Below are 19,501 nucleotides of genomic sequence, written 5' to 3' on the forward strand. Positions count from 1 at the left end.
AGATGTTCCAACTGAAATATAATTCTCCTGTCGGCAAGAAAAATGTCAGAGTGCCATTGGATTGCCAAGAAAACTGCTCTTCCTGGACCAGGTGCTCCAAAAATCTCAATGAGTACCCTGGATTACTTCCGAAGAGAGTACACTGATCAAGCAGCCTGAAGAAGAACAGTTGAGGCTGAAAATATGATCAGGGAGAACCAAACCAGAAGCCAAAGTAAATGCACACATACAAAGAAAGTGAAGGGGTACTGCCTTAGGGAATTTAAACATGTCCACCTCAAGTCCACCTCAAATCCACCTTCAACAAGAAGGTCCACTACTTGCACTAGGTCTCCTGAAAATTTTGCAACATGAGGCAAAGCAGGCTTGGACCACATTTGAATCAAAATCGACAGCACTGAATCACACCAGAAATTGTCAGCCCACACTTACCTGTACAATGACATGCACCACATGTCTAATCATACCATTTACTATTGTACGTATGCTCACAACCTCTCTATCCCAAGGGAACCAGATATGAAGATCCATTCCTTCTTTTTGCTTGCATTAAAATGCAAACTTGAATCATAAGACACCTTGCAACTAATAAAACGTCATCAGTATTCGAGAGAGTTACTCTCAAATGAGCAAACTTCAGGAATGATCGATATGGTTCATGTCACCACATAAACTTCTGCCATCCACCCCAAGCAACGTATCTAACACCAAACGTCACTCAAATAAGCCTTTCACATTGGCCCAGCCTTCAAAACAAAATCCATGTTTCAGCTTGTCCTCATTTGTGACTGCATCTATTAAGCAAATTTGAAAGGAATGATCCATCTGGTTGATGTCGCCCCACAAACTTCTCCCACCCACCACGAGCAACTTAACTGACACCAAACATCACTCAGATAAGCCTTTCACATGGCCGGTCTTCAAAACAAAATCCATATTTCAGCTTGTCCTCAGTACCTAAGTCTGGAGTAGTTTACTGGAATCCATATCAGAGAGTTTTTCCAAAAACATAGAAAACTTTATAATTAGAGCATGTCCACGTCAAGTCCACCTTCAACAACAAGGTCCACGACTTGCTCTTGATCTTGTGAGAATTTTGCACCATCAGGAAACCAGCCTAAGCGCACTTTTGAAAAGAAAATGGACCATCTGAATCAAAGGTCAGGCAAGAAGAATCCCTTACAGGCAAAAGGGACTGAAGAGGACCATAAATACATCACAAGTGCATCGCAGCCCCTCTTATAGCATCCATGTGTTTCCTTGCTTTGCCTCAGTTCGTCTCATACGTGAACCACTCAATAACCACCAACCTGTACAACAACATACACCACATGTCTAATCATACCACTTACCATTGTTATGCTCACAACCCCTCTTATCACCAAGAGTAGAATCGTATCCATTCAGCATGGCAAGACAAAATCAGTGTGCTTAGCAAACTTGCAGTTACTGGACATCTTCTTATCTGCAGCAATTTTAAGGGAGATGTTTTAAGTGGAATATACTCCTCCTAGTTTACCATGCTTGGGAGGAAAGTATCCTTGCAGTGAATGTCATGAAAAATGCTCTTCCTGGATCAGGTGCTCCAAAAATCTAAATAAAATCAAGATTTTGAAAAACTCTCTCAATAAGTACCCCGGATTACTAAGAGACTACACCAACCAATCAGTTTGAAAAACAATCATTGAGCTGAAACTATGACTAAGAAGAGCCAAACCAAAACCCAAAGGAAATGCACACAACAAAAGAAGAGAGGAGACAGCCCGTTGGGGGCAAAACGGATCCAGTCCTATATTTGCTTGGATGTGAATGAAAACTTCAATCACAAGATGCCTTGCAACTAAAAAACCATCATCAACACTCAAGAGAATCTCTCTCAAAAGGGGCCTCAAACAGCACACTGACTGCATCTTATAAGAAAATTTAATAGGAATGCTCCATCTGGTTGATATCACCAGTACAAAAGTTATGCCATCCACCAACAGCAGCGTATATGACATCAATCCTCAGTCACATCTCACAGAAATGGTACATCTAGTTCAAATCACTGTACGCTACTTGAGCCATCCACCACCAGCAACTTATATGACAGCAAACATCACCAGAATAAAGTTTTTCACATGGTCCCAGCCTTCAAAAGAAAATCCCCTATTTAAACTTGTTCGCAAGCACCTAAGTCTGGAGTTAATTATTGGTATCTATGTCAGATAGTTTTGCCAAAAACAACAAGACTTAAAAATTAGGACACGTCCACCTCAAGTACACCTTCAACAGAAAGGCCCGCTACTTGCACTTATCTCGTGAGATTTTTGCAAGATTGGGATACTAGCTATCATGAGGACATGTATTTTTGAAACCTCACCTAACATGTGGTTTAATTTTTAATCACATGGTTAAGTAAATGTTGCACATGTGAGGTGTAACTGGGTTTAGAGTAAATTTACGAGCCCCAGAGCCGAGGAAATCACGGGACATCAAAGGCAAAAGTTGCTATAAATTATGCCGCACAAGTACTTGGTGGTACCTGGTGCCAGTTGTTGGCCTAGGTCATTCATTTAGCCATAAGTGTAAGTTGGTGACACTAGAGAAGTGGCGTTTAATAGTGCCTAATGCCAATCTCATGGTCAAAGTTGACACAGAGACACTCGAGAATGGAAGTTACCTAGCCAATTTAATTATTGGCCAGTCAAATTATTTTCCAAGGCACCGAAATAATTATTAGATTAAGTTTCAGTATTTAAAGACCGAAATTTATTATTTAATTATAGATAATGCTAAAAAAACCATTTGGGAAGGCTGCCACTAGTCAAAAATGCCCATGCAAGACTAAAAAACGTCTTTAGAGATTGGAGAGAGACATTTTTAGTATACTCAACCTACACAAGAGAGAGGAAGGAGATGCTTCTAGTCTAATTTATAGCCATTGAATGACCTTTTGAGGCAGCCAAGGGCAGGAAAAGACCAATCAACAACAGATGACAGCATCTACGAGTTGTTGAGACAGGGCACCAACAGTAAATGACTGATTTTTTTTCAGTTCTTTATATATACAAGCTGTTGAGAACAAGGCAACAACAGTAAAAAAAAAGATTTTACTTAGTTCTTCGTGAAGAAAGTTTGAATTTTTTTCTCTCCTTAGCATTCTCTCTCACCTCTCACTTTCTACAGCCTTGCTCTGAAGATTACAACATTGAGATCACTAGAGGCTAAGAAATTTCAGATTTCTTTGCTGTAAACTCTAATCTGCAACAAAAATTAGGGTTTAGCAGCAATATCGAGAAGCATGCCAAAATTTGGAAGCTCCAAGCCTTGGATTCAATAGGGCTGAAGCTGTTTTCAGTCAAATTCAAGTGGATTTGAAGACTTGTTGGTCATTTTGGACAGCAAAGGAAGTTGGAATACCGAAAGGAATTGGAAGAATCCCATTGTACATCAACTTCTTCTTCAATTAAGTTGAATAAATACCAAAAGGAGCGCCAATTTTGGGACCAACAGGATGTCCAATGTCCAAGATTATATGGTAAAGTGAGCATTTCAGTTTTGTGAATTTACTAATTGTTGTAGATAGTGCTTGATTAGGTTATTTACCACCCTATCTGAGAAGGAAGGCTGGTTTCACTAGCCTCATACCACTTTTGAAGCAAAATCAACGATTTGAATCAGAACTGAGAAGTTGTCTGCCCACAACTGACTATACAAGGGCATACACCGCATATCTAATCATACCAGTTACCAATGTAGGGTATGCTCACAACTTCTCTATTACCAAGGGTAGAATCATATCCATATACCATGGCAAGACAAAATCAAAGGAATGCTTTAGCAACTTCTCACTCGACATGTTCTAATATTCAACCATTTATGTTAATGGAATATACTCCTGGATTGTCATGGTTGGCAATAAGTATCATCGAAGCACCTTGAGAGTTCCATGAAAAATGCTCATCCACTGCTCCAAATATCTAAACAAAAATCGAAATACAAAAAAAACTCTCTCAACAAGTACCCTGCATTACTTCCATAGAGACTACAGTAGCCAATCAGCTTGAAAAATGGCTCTGAAAATATGATCAGGAAGAGCCAAACCAGAAGCCAAAGGAAGTGTGCATAAGGAAGGTGATAGCCTGTTAAGAACAAAAGAGATTGAATGGAACCATGAGTGAAGCAAAAGTTCATTGCAGTCCCCCGCTAACAACATCAAAGAGCTTCATTGCTTTGACTCAGCTCCTCTCAGGTGTTAGCACTTGATTTCGAAAAAGTATCCCAACTTGATCAAAATGCCCGAGGAAGATATGGAGATGTATTTCTTCTTTTAACTTGGATTAGAATGCAAAATTAAATCACAAGTTGCCTTGCAACTTTAAAAAATATTATCAGTAATCAAGAGAACTGCTCTAAAAGAGAACGTTGTACAGCACATTGACTGCATCTATTGAGCATATTTAACAGGACGATCCATCTGGTTCATGTCATCATACAAACTAATGCCATCCCCACCAGCAACTTACATGACACCAAGCATTACTCACATTGAACATGCATGGTCCATCACCTAAGCCGTCCAACACCAGCATCTTACATGACACCAAACATCACTGAAATAAGCTTTTTCCCATGGGCCTGGCCTTCGAAACCAAATCCCATATTTAAACTTGCTCTCAGTTCCCAAGTGTGGAGTTATTTTCAAGTATCTATATCAGAAAACTTTTCCCAAAACAACAGAACTTTACAAATAGAACATGTCCACTTCAAGTCCACCTTCAGCAGGACAGTCTACCACTTGCACATGATCTTGTGAGAATTTCAGCATCAGGAAACCAGCCTCAGACCACATTTGAAATAAAAACAACAATCTGAATCAGACCAGAGAATTTGCTTGCCAACCACTGACCTGTATGACATACAGGACATGTCCAATCATACCAGTTACTACTGTAAGTTATTGCTCGCATCATCTTTATCACCCAAGGGTAGAATCATATCCATTCACAATGGCAAGACAAATGAAAGGTGTGCCTGCAAAGTTGCTTACTGGACATGTTCTAATTTGCAGCAATGTTAAGGAAGATATTCTGAGCAGAATATGTTTCTCCTGGATCACCATGGTTGGCAAAAAAGTATCAGAGTGCCATGACAAATGCTCATCCTCAACAAGGCACTTCAAAAATCTGAATAAAACTCAAATTATTCAAAACACTCTTATTGATACCTTGGATACTAACATAGACTCTACATCAATCAATCAGCTTCAAAAAATGACTGCTGAGCTGAAAATACGGTCCGGAAGAGCCAAACCATTAGTCAAAGGAAATGTACACATAAAAAGGAAGGGAAGGGATGGCATAAGGGCAAAAGGGTCAAACAGGACCAGAAATATATCACAAGTGCATTGCAGCCCCTCTTACAGCATCAATGACCTTTCTCGCTATGGCTCAGCTTGTCTCATACCTTAGCACTTGATTTTGAAGAGCATCCCAACTTGAGCAAAGTACCACGGGAGTAAGATGTGGAGATCCATTCCTTCTTTTTTATCAGATTAAAATGCAAACTCAAATCACAAGATGCCTTGCAACTTAAAAAGCATCATAGTACTCCAGAGAATCTCTCTTCGAGAGAGCCTCATCAGCACATTGACTGCATCTAACGAGAAAATTTGACAGGAATGATCCACCTGGTTCAAACCACTGTACAAACTTGTGCCATCCAGCACCAGCAAACTCACATGACACCAAACATCACTCGCTTTGGACAAGAAATCTGGTTCATGTCATTGTACACTACTTTAGCCATCCACACAAGCAACTTAATAACACCAAGCATCACTCTCGAGTCTTTTCACATGGGCCTTGCCTCCAAAACAAAATCCCATATTTGAGCTTGTTATCAGTATCTACAGCATATGTATTTTTATTTATTTATATCTTTGTGTATGTGTGTGTGCATGTGTGTGTGTGTGTGTGTGTGTGTGTGTGTGTGTGAGAGAGTAAAATAATAATATGTCCACCTCAAATCCACCTTTGACAAGAAGGCCCATTCCTGGCGCTTGATCCATTGAGAGTTTTACAGCATCAGGAAACCAGTCTCGGACAACTTTTGATTCTTGAGACAATATGCACAAGGATCTGTCTGCCCTCACAGACCTGTAGTACAACATACACCACATGTCTAATCAAACCAGTTTATCCCTATAGGTATGCTCACAACCTCACTATCACCAACAGTAGTATCATATCAATTCACCATGGCAAGACAAAATCAAAGATATGCTTAGCATATTCGCCTAAGTGCAGCCATTTTAAGGAAGATTTTCTGAGTGGAATATGCTCCTCCTGGATCGCCATGGTTGGAAAGAAAGTATCATCTGAACGCCATGAAAAATGCTCTTCCTGGACCAGCTGCTCAAAATCAAGATATTAAGAAACTCTCTCAATAAATATGCTGCATTACTTCCATAGAGACTACACCAATCAACCAGCTTGAAAAACGTCAGTTAAGCTGAAACATCATCAGGAAGAGCCAACCAGAAGCCAAAGGAAATGCACACATAAGGCAAGGGAAGGGATGTCCTTGAACAGTCTGATTCAACATTAAGATATTAAGAAACTCTCTCAATGAGTACCCTGGACTACTTCCATAGAGACTACACCAATCAATCAGCTTGTAAAACCACTGTTGAGCTGAAAATATGATCAGAGGAGCAAACCAGATATTAAGAAACTCGCTCGACGAGTACACTGGATTACTTCCATTGAGACTCCACCGATGAAACTCTCTAGATGCGTACCTTGGATTACTTCCATAGAGACTACACCAATCAATCAGGTTGTAAAACGACTGTTCAGCTGAAAACTGATCAGGAATATCCATATCAGAAGCCAAGGAAAATGTGGAAACCAGAAGCCAAAGGAAACTAGAACATGCAAAGAGAAGGGAAGGGATAGTCCCTCAGAGGGCAAAAGAAATTGAGCAGGACCAAGTGCATTGCAGCCCCTCTTACAGCATCAATGAATTTCCTTACTTCAAGTCAGCTTGTCTCCGATGTTTGGGACTTCATTTCGAAGAGCATCCCAACTTGATCAAAATGCCAGGGGAGAAAGATGTGGAGATTTACTCCTTGTTTTTGCTTGAATTAGAATGCAGGCTTAAATCACAAGACGTCCCAAGTCCACCTTCAACAAGAAGGTTAACCACTTACACTTGATTTTGTGAGAAGTGGGCAACAAATCAAACATCACTTTTGAAACAAATCAATGATCTGAATCAGACCCAGAAAAGTTGTCTGCCCTTCACTAACCTGTACAACAACATACACATCTAATTATACCAGTTACCATTGTAAGCTATGCTCACACATAACCTCAGGGTAGAATCAGATCCATTTAACATGGCAAGTCAGTCAACAGTGTGCTTAGGAAATCTACTCTTACTGAATGTGTTCTACTGAAACCATTTTTACCGAAGATGTCCTGAGTGAAATATGCTCCACCTGGATCGCCGTGGTCAGCAAGAAGTGTATCATCAGAGTGCCACGAAAAATGATCTTCCTGGACCAAGTGCTCCAAAACTCTAAATAGAAATCAAGATATTCAAAACTCTCTCAACAAATGCCCTGGATTACTTCCATACAGATGCAGCAATCAATCAGCTTGAAAAACAACCATTGGATCTGAAATTATGCAATTTACATAGCACCAACTCACATTGGACATGAAATGTCCATATGTCACCATGCACTACTTAAAGCTATCCACCACTGGCAACGTCTTTCAAATTACAATCCCATTTTTAAACTTGTTCTCACCCCATATTTAAGCCTGTTCTCAGTCGCTAACTCTGGTGTTCATTAGTAGTATCTACATTAGAACTGTTTCAAATAAAAACAGAACTTCATAAATAAAACGTGTCCCACCTCAAGTCCACCTTCAACGAGAAGTTTCACCACTAGCACTCTCATGGGTGTTTTGCAGGATCAGGAAACCAGCCTCATACCACTTTTGAAGTAAAATCCACAATCTGATTCAGAACAGAGAAGTTGGCCACTCACCACTGACCTATACAAGGGCATACACCACATACCTAATCATACAAGTTATTACCACTGTAAGGTATGCTCACAACCTCTCTATTATCAAGGGTAGAATAAGAGCATTCACCATAGCAAGAGAAAATTAAAGGAGTGCTTCTGCAAATTTGCTCTTCTTACAACAAAGGGAAGGGTACCTCTGCAAAGACTCTTAAGAGTGGTAGAGATCCAGCAACGGTATAAATATGGTTGCATGCATTCAAACATTTGACTCAGATTTTGTCTGCAACCCCTTATCATCATCCAATATCTACTCAATGCTTACCATGTCTGAAAAAACAACCTGCTTCATCAGGATGCCACGTGAGAAGAGTTGTGAGTCCATTCCAGAATGCTGGTTGGATTAATATACGATGACGGCAAATAGTTAATCATGCAAGATACCTTCCAAGCCTCATCAATCTACAGTTCTAGTACTCCATCAAGTAGTACATTGGCACCAATGGCCTTTTTAAGGAGGTAGTAAATGTAATCCCTACCTCAATCCACAAAGCATATAATAATGCTATGTTATCATCACAATAACACCTTGAATGTAACACTAGCAAAAGAGTCAAAACTAGCATTCACGCACACAGCTGGCACATGCTGACGAAACTTGACAGACATTTCATGTGCTCTTGCATAAAACAGAGAAAATCTATACATTATAACAGCAAAATGCAATAACCTCCAGCCAAATATTATATGCTGCACCAACATTTTACTAATCAATAAATGTGACAGCTTCCCTCTTCTGAAGATGACTGGTTTTCTGCAATCACAGAGAATACACATCAACATGTCATTCTGGAGACCCCCTCCTTAACAAGGAGAAGTGCATTTCTACATATAACATAAAGTGACTCGCTACACCTCAGACCATATGGCTAGCTTAACAACAGGCTATAATATGCTCAGACAAACAAGCATGCAACACAAAAGGAGAGAGGAAGAAAAAGGCACAAAGAGCAAGCACACCAACAGGCATAAAACCCCAACCTCCAAAGAAGACCTCCTCATGCATTGAAACGCTTTAGGCATCTTCAGCGCCTTTTCAGCACCCAGCTTCAGTTTACAACAAACCACTGAGAAATCAAGCAGGCAAGCACCTTCCACCCAATTGCCAACCTCAAAAAAGTGAACACATTGTGCATTGGACCACTGAAGGCATCTTCAGCACACAGCTTCAATTTACAACAGAACACTCAGAACTCAGGCAGCAAAACCCTACCATCCAGATGCCATGGTACCATTGAAGACATCACCAGCAACTTGTAAATCAAGCTTTGCATATTTAAAGCCCCATTTTGACACACGTCCCCAGTCTTCAAAAGTGAAAACAATATTGACAGTTATCTCCAAGCATCGATGTCAAGCAAGGTCAACAATATTGACAGTTATCTCCAAGCATCCATGTCAGGCAAGGTCAACACAATGTAATATGTGAATAAAAGACTCGTGGCATTAAATCCACACATTGATTCAACAGCGTCCAGTACAACATAACAGTTGTTCAACAGCATCCACCACTGGGAATTGATTTCTTTGAAGATCATTCAGCACCTTCTGAAAAATCCTGTTTACATATGGGCAACAGACTTCTTATCTAAGCAACCAAACCAGAATTTCAAACCATCTCCAGCAATTGTTATTAGAAAGCACTCACAAGACTGACTTCTAATCCAATCAATGATCTAAAATCAGACTCAAGATTCCATTGCCTACTGGCATATCAGAAAATAAATGTTACAGAAAGGTATTTCTGATAATGTTGGTCTCAGTCACTGTTAGTGGATCATTCACCCTTCATCATGGAAGATGAAACAACCAAGGGTGTTCCTGTGATACTTGCTCTTACTTGAGCATGTTCTTAGAAGTTTGCAGCCATCTCCAAAAAGATGAATGTCACATCAAAGCATGAAGATGTGAGAGGTGGCTTAAGCTTAGAGAGTGGAAGTAATATGATAGTTCTTTAATCAATACATTCCTAGTGTAAAGGGATGCTTGAAAATTTTTCAGCCACTTCAAAGAAGATGATTATCATACCAAGTCTCACAGTCAAAAGACAAAAATCATTCAAATAGGGTGAATAGTGCATCAAGATGTTACTCCCCACTGAAACAAGAGGGCATGACTCATTTCATCAAATATACCAAGTCCCATAGTGCCTACTGCGAAATACCAATTCACACAATAATAGAGAGCTAGAAAACCTGAGTCAAATAAGAAGGCTAGCAGCAGACACAAACATACAAAGGAGAGGATAGCAGCCTTATAAGAGCAGTAGAGATCATCCATCAGCAGTATACACTTATGTAATACAACGCATTACATCCCTCCTTAGAATGTTAATATGCTTTTGCATACATTCACAACCTTTGACTCAAGACTTGTATATTCTCCCCATCTTAAAAGACCAACCTGCCTGAGCAGGATGCCAAGAGAGGATTTGGGAGTCCATTCCAGAATTCTGCTTGGATTAGTACACAAGGAGGGCAAATAGTTACAAAACATGCAACATACTTTCTAAGCCAAAAATTGGCACTCGGTGTTTTCTCACAAAAGTACCTTATCAAATACAGCAGCACCATCTGGAGAGAGAATTCAGAGTGATATTGGATTCTTTGAAGGAGAGAAAACCTTTGCCTCAATCCACAAGACCCTCAAATTCAAGCACTTAGAAGCTGACTCCACCTGCACCTTTCCCTCAAAACCACACAAGCTTTAAATATGGAAAGGCAATATGCACACACAAAAACCTACACATCAAAATAAGATAAGACAGGAAGAAGAAGCAGAAAGGGTAAGCGCATCACTCCCAACCTAAAAAGGATGTCTTATTTTTGTTGGAAGTAGACCATCTCCATGCCTTAGTATTTATTTCAAATGTCATCCCCAGTGCAATCGCAACCAAACACTGTGCATACAGTGACAAGTGCTTTCCACATTAGTTGCTTGACCTGCACTGCACCTTTAGTCATATATCAATATAGAATTGAGTAACAATGGACTAGAATGTGCACAAAATAAGCCTACACACACTATGTGAGAGAGAGTAAAAAAGGGGAGAGAGAATTCAGAGTGATATTGGATTCTTTGAAGGAGAGAAAACCTCTGTAACACTACTTCAATCCACAAGACCCTCAAACTCAAGCACTTAGAAGCTGACTCCACCTGCACCTTTCCCTCAAAACCACACAAGCTTTAAATATGGAAAGGCAATATGCACACACAAAAACCTACACATCAAAATAAGGTAAGACAGGAAGAAGAAGCATATTTAACAGGACTGACCCATCTGGTTCATGTCATCATACAGACTAATGCCATCCCCACCAGCAACTTACATGACACCAAGCATTACTCACATTGAACATGCATGGTCCATCACCTAAGCCATCCAACACCAACATCTTACATGACACCAAACATCACTGAAATAAGCTTTTTCCCATGGGCCTGGTCTTCAAAACCAAATCCCATATTTAAACTTGCTCTCAGTTCCCAAGTCTGGAGTTATTTTCGAGTATCTATATCAGAAAACTTTTCCGGAAACAACAGAACTTTACAAATAGAACATGTCCACCTCAAGTCCACCTTCAGCAGGAAGTCCACCACTTGCACATGATCTCGTGACAATTTCAGTATCAGGAAACCAGCCTCGGACCACATTTGAAATAAAAACAACAATCTGAATCAGACCAGAGAATTTGCCTGCCAACCACTGACCTGTATGACATACAGGACATGTCCAATCATACCAGTTACCACTGTAAGGTATTGCTCACAACATCTTCATCACCAAGGGTAGAATCATATCCATTCACAATGGCAAGACAAATAAAACGTGTGCTTGCAAAATTGCTCTTACTGGACATAATATAATTTGCAACCATGTTAAGATGTTCTGAGCAGAATATGTTCCTCCTGGATCACCATGGTTGGCAAAAAAGTATCCGAGTGCCATGACAAATGCTCATCCTCAACAAGGCGCTTCAAAAATCTGAATAAAAGTCAAGTTATTCAAAACACACTCAATAATACCTTGGATACTAACATAGACTCTACAACAATCAATCAGCTTCAAAAAATGACTGCTGAGCTGAAAAAACGGTCAGGAAGACATCGAAGGAAATATAAACATAAAAAGGAAGGGAAGGGATGGGCCCTTAAGGGCAAAAGGGTCGAACAGGACCACAAATATATCACGAGTGCATTGCAGCCCGTCTTACAGCATCAATGACCTTTCTCTCTTTGGCTCAGTTTATCTCATACCTCAACACTTGATTTCGAAGAGCGTCCCAGCTTGATCAAAATACCAAGGGAGTAAAATGTGGATATCCATTTCTTCTTTTCTATCAGATTAAAATGCAAACTTAAATCACAAGACGTGTTGCAACTTAAAGAAGATCATAGTACTCCAGAGAATCTCTCTTCAAGAGAGCCTCACACAGCACAGACTGCATCTAATAGGAGAATTTGACAGGAATGATCCATCTGGTTCAGACCACTGTACAAACTTGTGCTGTCCAGCACCAGCAAAACTCACATGACACCAAACATCACTCGCTTTGGACAAGAAATCTGGTTCATGTCATCATACACTACTTTGGCCATCCATACAAGCAACCTAAATAACACCAAACATCACTCTTGAGTTTTTTCACATGGGCCATGCCTCCAAAACAAAATCTCATATTTGCCACCCCAAATCCACCTTCAACAAGAAGGCCCACTCCTGGCACTTGATCTATTGAGAATTTTACAGCATCAGGAAACCAGCCTCAGACCACTTTTGATTCTTGAACCAATATGCACCATTTGAATCACCCCAAAGGATTTGTCTGCCGACATAGACCTGTACAACAACATACACCACATGTCTAATCAAAATAATTTATCCCTATAGGTATGCTCATAACCTCATTATCACCAAGAGTAGTATCATATCAATTCACCACGGCAAGGCAAATCAAAGATATGTTTTGCAAATCCATCAAAAGTGCATTGGAGCCCCTCTTACAGCATCAATGACCTTCCTTGCTTAGAATTCTGATTTGCAGCCATTTTAAGGAAGATGTTCTGACTGGAACATACTCCTCAATCACTGTGATTGGTAAGAAAGTATCATGGGAGTGCCATCAGAGTGCCATGAAAGATAGTCCTCCTGGACCAGGTGCTCAAACAGTCTGATTCAAAATTAAGATATTAAGAAACTCTCTCAATGAGTACCCCGGACTACTTACATAAAGGCTACACCAATCAACCAGCTTGTAAAACCACAGTTGAGCTCAAAATATGATCAGAGGAGCCAAACCAGATATTAAGAAACTCTCTCAACAAGTACCCTGGATTACTTCCATAGAGATTCCGCCAATGAAACGCTCTAGATGAGTACCTTGGATTACTTCCATAGAGACTACACCAATCAGTCAGCTTGTAAAACAACTGTTCAGCTGAAAAGTGATGAAGAATATCCAAATCAGAAGCCAAGGAAAATGTGGAAACCAGAAGCCAAGGGAAACTAGCACATGCAAAGGAAGGGAAGGGATAGTCCCTTGGAGGCAAAAGAATTTGAACAGGACCAAGTGCATTGCAGCCCCTCTTGCAGCATCAATGAATTTGCTTGCTTCAAGTCAGCTTGTCTCCGATGTTTGGGACGATTTCAAAGAGCATCCCAACTTGATCAAAATGCCAATAGAGTAGGACGTGGAGATTCGCTCCTTTTTCTTGCTTTAATTAGAATGCAGGCTAAATGCATCAATGAATTTCCTTGCTTCAAGTCAGCTTGTCTCCGATGTTTGGGACTTGATTTCGAAGAGCATCCCAACTTGATCAAAATGCCAATGGAGTAAGACGTGGAGATTCACTCCTTTTTTTTGTTTTAATTAGAATGCAGGCTAAAATCACATGGCGCCTTGCAAATTAAAAAGCATCATCAGTACTCAGATCCTAATTTCACAGATGGCAGATCATTTAACCATATGGCATAAGCCACATTATGTACATACTATAGAACTAGGAATTTCCCTCAGAGAGAGCATCACACAGCACTATGACTGCATCTCATAAACAAATTTAACCGGAAGAATCCATGTGCTTCATGTCACCATAGAAACTTCTGCCATCCACCACCAGCAAGTTATGTGACACCAAATATCGCTCACATTTGGACAGGAACAGTCCATCTCATTGATGTCATACACTGCTTTAAGGCATCCACCAACCGCAAGTTACATGATACCAAACATCACTCAAATAAGCCTATTTGCATGGGCCTGACCTTCGAAACAAAACCCCATATTTCTGCTTATCCTCCGTACCGTACGTCTCAAGCTATTTACTAGTTGCGCCCCAAGTCCCCACCTTCAACAAGAAGGTTCACCACTTGCACTTGATTTTGTGAGAAGTTTGCAAGAAATCAAACACCACTTTTGAAACTAATCAACGATCTGAATCGGACCCAGAAAAGATGTCTGCCTGCACTAACCTGTACAATGACATACAACACATCTAATCATACCAGTTAACATTGTAAGGTATGCTCACATGTAACCTCAGGGTAGAATCAGATCCGTTTAACATGGCAAGACAGTCAAAGATGCACTTAGCAAATCTGCTCTTACTGAATGTGTTCTACTGAAACAATTTTTACCGAAGATGTCCTGGGTGAAATATACTCCTCCTGGATCGCCGTGGTCAGCAAGAAATGTATCATCGGAGTGCCACAAAAAATTATCTTCCTGGACCAAAGTGCTCCAAAACTCTAAATAGAAATCAAGATATTAAAAACTCTATCGATATCAACAAATGCCCTCGATTACTTCCATACAGATACAGCAGTCAATCAGCTTGAAAGAGAACTATTGGATCTGAAAATTATGCAATTTACATAGCACCAACCAATCACTCAAATTGGACAGGAAATGTCCATCTGGTTCATGTCACCATACACTACTTAAGCTATCCACCACCGGCAACTTCCATGACACCAGACATAACCGCCCAGGCTTCAAAATACAATCCCATTTTTAAGCTTGTTCTCGCCCCATATTTAAGCCCGTTCTCAGTTGCTACCTCTGGTATTCTTTAGTAGTATCTATATCACAAAGTTTCCAAATTAAAACAGAACTTCATAAATAAAGCGTGTCCCGCCTCAAGTCCACCTTCAACAAGAAGTTCCACCACTTACACTTGATATCATGGGAGTTTCGCAGGATCAGGAAACCAGCCTCATCCCACTTTTGAAACGAAATTGATTATCTAAATCAGAACAGAGAAGCGGTCTGCCCACAACTGATCTATACAAGGGCATACACCACATATCTAATCATACCAGTTATTACCACTGCTAAGCTATGCTCACAACCTCTCTATTATCAAGGGTAGAATAAGACCATTCACGGTAGCGAGAGAAAATTAAAGAGGTGCTTTTGCAAATTTGCTCTTCTTACAAACAAAGGGAAGGGTACCTCTGCAAAGACTCTTAGAATGGTAGAGAGCCAGCGACGGTATAAATATGGTGCATGCATTCAAACCTTTGACTCGGATTTTTGTCTGCGACCCCTTATCATCATCCAATATCTACTAAATGCTTACACCAATGTTTCATCTTACTTGACCTGGGCGTGCTTTTGAGCTAAAGAAAAAGCCTTTCCAATTGTCGACCAGATGAATACTATTAAGCAATTCAATCTCAATGAGCTGTGGCTGGCTGCAGAAAACACCACCTTAGCGATTCTCCCAAAAACACCAGTTGTTGATCGCACACACAAGGATTAAAACATTATGTTCAATGCCTTCTGCCTCAACTCTTTCAAAGCCGTCACAGATGCATGTAACCAGAGTAAAGAGACGTGTGCTTCTCGCTAAATACTCCATTATCCCAAATTAAAGAACCTCTGGCAAACCGCTGAGTGGGACAACTTCCGTGTAGACAGCCACGTTATGATTCTTGTTCTTCGGACTTCAATATGACCATCGTTAGTACCTCACAACCTAAAAACGAGATATTCGAGGATCAACTTTACTTTATCTTAAACTATTCCTTCCTGGCGTTTAGTGGTAACTATTAGCGTTTCAGAACGAGACAAAACAATGGAAGCAGATGCATAGATGCGCACTTCAACCTCTCCGTTGGTCCCTGATCATCTGCTCTATATGCTCGCGGAGGTCCTGACGGCGTGCGCACTTAAACCTCTCCGTTGGTCGCTAATCATCTGCTCTGTATCCTCGCAGAGGTCCTGATTTCGCTGTCATCGCTCCTTCCAACCTTCTCTTCTTCCAAAACGGGATTTAAACCCTAGGATTCTAGGGTAGACCTCTACCTGGAATTACATAAAAAAGATAAGGCTGCACTACTCAGATCCGTTCGCCGCCGCGTAAAAGTCTGTCCCAAAAGAAGCTCTGTTTGGAGCCATGGCGTCCGCTCGAACGAAAATAACAGGTAACGCGCATACACAACACACAAAGATAACATGCACAACACACAAAGGTAACAGACGCTTGTCATAGAGAGAGGGGGAGAGAGGGAGAGAGAGAGAGATGGGATTTTATAACGTTTTAAGTCGGTTCCTATTCCTTGCAAGTCGGTCCGTTGAATATTCGCGAGACCCGCCCCCAAAAAAAGCCCACACGGAAAAGCAGAATGTGATGTAAGAGTCACGTCGGCCTGCACTGGGATCGTATGATAGACAGTAGTACATACAGTTTTGGGCCTGCCCTCTGCCCGTTTGTATTCGTATTGGCCCACAGTTTTCCTTATCTAGAATAGGAAAAATATTTCTTTAATTTTAAAAGTTAAATTAAAAATCTTATTATTGAAGGTGTTCCGGATTGGAAGGTAGTTTTTACTTGTATCTCTTTCTCTCTCGCTAATGGTCTCTCTACTTCCTAATGCCAATAGTCTCTTGCTCGCAAGTTCTTTGTGTGTACTACTGCCATAACAAATTTTGGTTGTGATGGGATTGACTTTTAATCTCAATAGAAATGGATGCTCAATTTCAAAAGAAATGGATGCTCTCTCTCTCTCCTCTTCTCTTTCTGGTACAATATCAAGAATTTGTAAGGATCGGATTGGCTTTCCATTCATAATTGAAGCATTTTTTCCCTTGTGTAAGGATATCAAAAATTGCTTATAATGAGATTTACTCGTTTTTCCAAAAGAACAATATAATCTATATCCGTATACGTGTGTTTCCTGTCGATTACGTTTGATGATTACAAGGTTTTTGTTTGTTTCTATTACAGGTATTCATGGGCTTGATGGCTCTCGGTACTCTTTCTCGCTCGTACCAATCATCTCTCTGTTTGTATAAGGACAACAAAATTTGGTTGTAATTACATCCAGCTTTCATTTCAAAATAAATGTATGATATGTTCTATGTTCTATGTTCTTTGCATAGTACAACAAGCTTATGTTTTGTACTAGTGCTAGTTCTAAAGCCAGCTGTCCATCTCTCGAAGGCTCGTTGCATCCACGTTTGATGCTATTGGCCTTGGAGTTTGTTTTTCCATCATTGTCAATATATTGAAGATTGTATTTGATCCCTTCGTTTTTATCTATTCTTACAATTTAGTCCTCGAATATTTACTATTCATTGTAATTACATATTTTGATGACTATATGTTGGACTTGGAATCGTTGATATTATATATGGCATCATAGATTGGTCATACCCAAATAAGTAGCGAAATACAAATTTTTAGACACAAAAGGTTCTATTGCCATGTCTAGAATTATGTTTTCCATCTAAGAATAGAAATATGAAAGGTTAAGATCCCTAAGGAATGTACATGATTACATAAGATAGTTTAACTACATACTAAAACCACTTGCTTCTTCAATTAAGGTTAGCGGTTGTTGGCAGTTCACCTCTAATGCCATTTGACATAATTTAGAGAATGCATTTTAGAGTTGATGCAAGCCACCATTTCTATATCTTGAGCATTGTGAGCATAAATTGTTATGTAGTAGCTTTGATGTATCCTCATCACTTTTAAAGTTCTTAGGCTTTTCTCCATTTAAGTATCTAATGCAGTCAGCCCATAGCCTTTGGTATGACATGATGTCATGCTAGTTATCTTATTCACATACTACTAATCTTACCCAAACTAAAGTGGGTAGTCAACCTTAGATGTAAGAGCTCAAGGTGAGGCTTAAACTTATTATGTAGCTTGTTGCTTCTCTAAATAGTAAAAACGAAGGCCAAAACATGTGCGATCATTACAAGATCTTAGTATACTTTTCCATCATCATCAACTATATTGAAGACTATATTTTATCCCTTCACTTCTATCTATATATATATATATATAGTTGGTGTCATATGCAATCAATCAAGACACAATAGCTTGCAACGTTGTTTTGTAGGCACAATCCATGATGGCTTGGTTATTGCCATGTTGTGCCATGCCTTAAGGGAGATAGTCCATTGGGTTGCTCCTTGTATAGCGTTAGGGGCACAAATCCCCAATACTTGAATCCCAATAGTTGCCTTAGTTTCTTACTTTAATATATGAGTATAGTTGTTTGAGATCAAGCTATGTAAGTGTGTCCATAAATGTCATGAGACATGTTATCTATTTGTTAGGCGCTGATTTTGGTATGCAGGCGGTTGTATTTTGGATGATGAGCCATATGGATTTTAAATACGAAGAATGGACAGTGCCATGTCTGTATGGTCATTGTTGGTTGGTCTCAATATCCATGTCATATTATTTGAGTCTTTGAGTCTTTGTGTATGAGTTATGAAATCATAAATGCTTTTGGTTATGGCTTTTGGATTTTGTACATGGATTATGCCAGTGTTTATGTCCTGTATTACAGTGCAATCATGTGTTTATGTATTCTTTGCTTTTTCACTTTGGCTGATGGCATTGAGATTGGATCTGATGCCTTATATGGATAGTATTTATGTCATACAAGTACTGTTACCATGAGCCGATCCCGAGAATTCAAGGAAGCCCTTACGAGACGGCAACAACCGGTTGCAAGGCCGAATGATAGGAGTGGAGTAGAAGGCCTGGGCAAGTTGGATAAAGAGCATTTTATTGATGTAGGGTAGACTTTGTTGGAAGGGGGTACTGCTGCAAGTACCTCGACAACGTTTCATTCACTTGCCACTTCAAAAGATTCTCCAAATTTATCATATGATCAAGGGATATTGCTTCCTGACCAACGGGATACTCCTCTTAGGCAGGCATTTGAGAGGTTACATCATATAGTGCTGGAGAGCACAATTTTGTTACGGAGTGCTAGAATCCCATGTCAGAGGTCTTTAAAATTTAATCCTTTACCACCTCAAAGGAAACCAACAAAGCAAAGCCTAATGAATCCAAATCAACTTGTTAATCCAAAGGTTCGAGCATCTAAAATTTCAAGCAAGAAGAAGGAAGACCCAGATTGCCATGTGACACAAATTGAGACGAGGTGGA

At 39.9% G+C, this 19,501-nt stretch overlaps 1 protein-coding gene across 8 annotated transcripts; it reads right to left on the reverse strand.

The window, feature by feature from the left end:
• Positions 1-356: 356 nt before the first annotated feature.
• LOC148015554 (uncharacterized) lies at positions 357-16,591 on the reverse strand. Of its 8 annotated transcripts, XM_087664885.1 has the most exons (8): positions 16,427-16,591; positions 13,089-13,254; positions 12,783-12,923; positions 11,937-12,068; positions 11,652-11,794; positions 10,889-10,982; positions 1,052-1,310; positions 357-875 (listed from the first exon to the last, which is right to left on the reverse strand). In XM_087664885.1, exons 4-7 carry the CDS (start codon positions 11,959-11,961, stop codon positions 1,240-1,242), a joined length of 333 nt encoding a protein of 110 aa, XP_087521011.1. In that variant the 5' UTR covers positions 11,962-12,068; positions 12,783-12,923; positions 13,089-13,254; positions 16,427-16,591; the 3' UTR covers positions 357-875; positions 1,052-1,239. The 8 variants fall into 8 exon arrangements, 2 of the variants coding, with proteins under 2 accessions (XP_087521011.1, XP_087521012.1); XR_015688279.1 differs by lacking the exons at positions 11,652-11,794; positions 11,937-12,068; positions 12,783-12,923; positions 13,089-13,254 and adding exons at positions 6,005-6,140; positions 7,910-10,535 and having other exon boundaries at positions 10,634-10,982; XR_015688280.1 differs by lacking the exons at positions 11,652-11,794; positions 11,937-12,068; positions 12,783-12,923; positions 13,089-13,254 and adding exons at positions 7,487-7,566; positions 7,910-10,535 and having other exon boundaries at positions 10,634-10,982.
• Positions 16,592-19,501: the final 2,910 nt, after the last annotated feature.

This window comes from Lygodium microphyllum, chromosome 24 (assembly GCF_053477565.2).
Source record: "Lygodium microphyllum isolate KBCC chromosome 24, Lygodium_microphyllum_v1.1.10, whole genome shotgun sequence".
Taxonomy (NCBI): domain Eukaryota; kingdom Viridiplantae; phylum Streptophyta; class Polypodiopsida; order Schizaeales; family Lygodiaceae; genus Lygodium; species Lygodium microphyllum.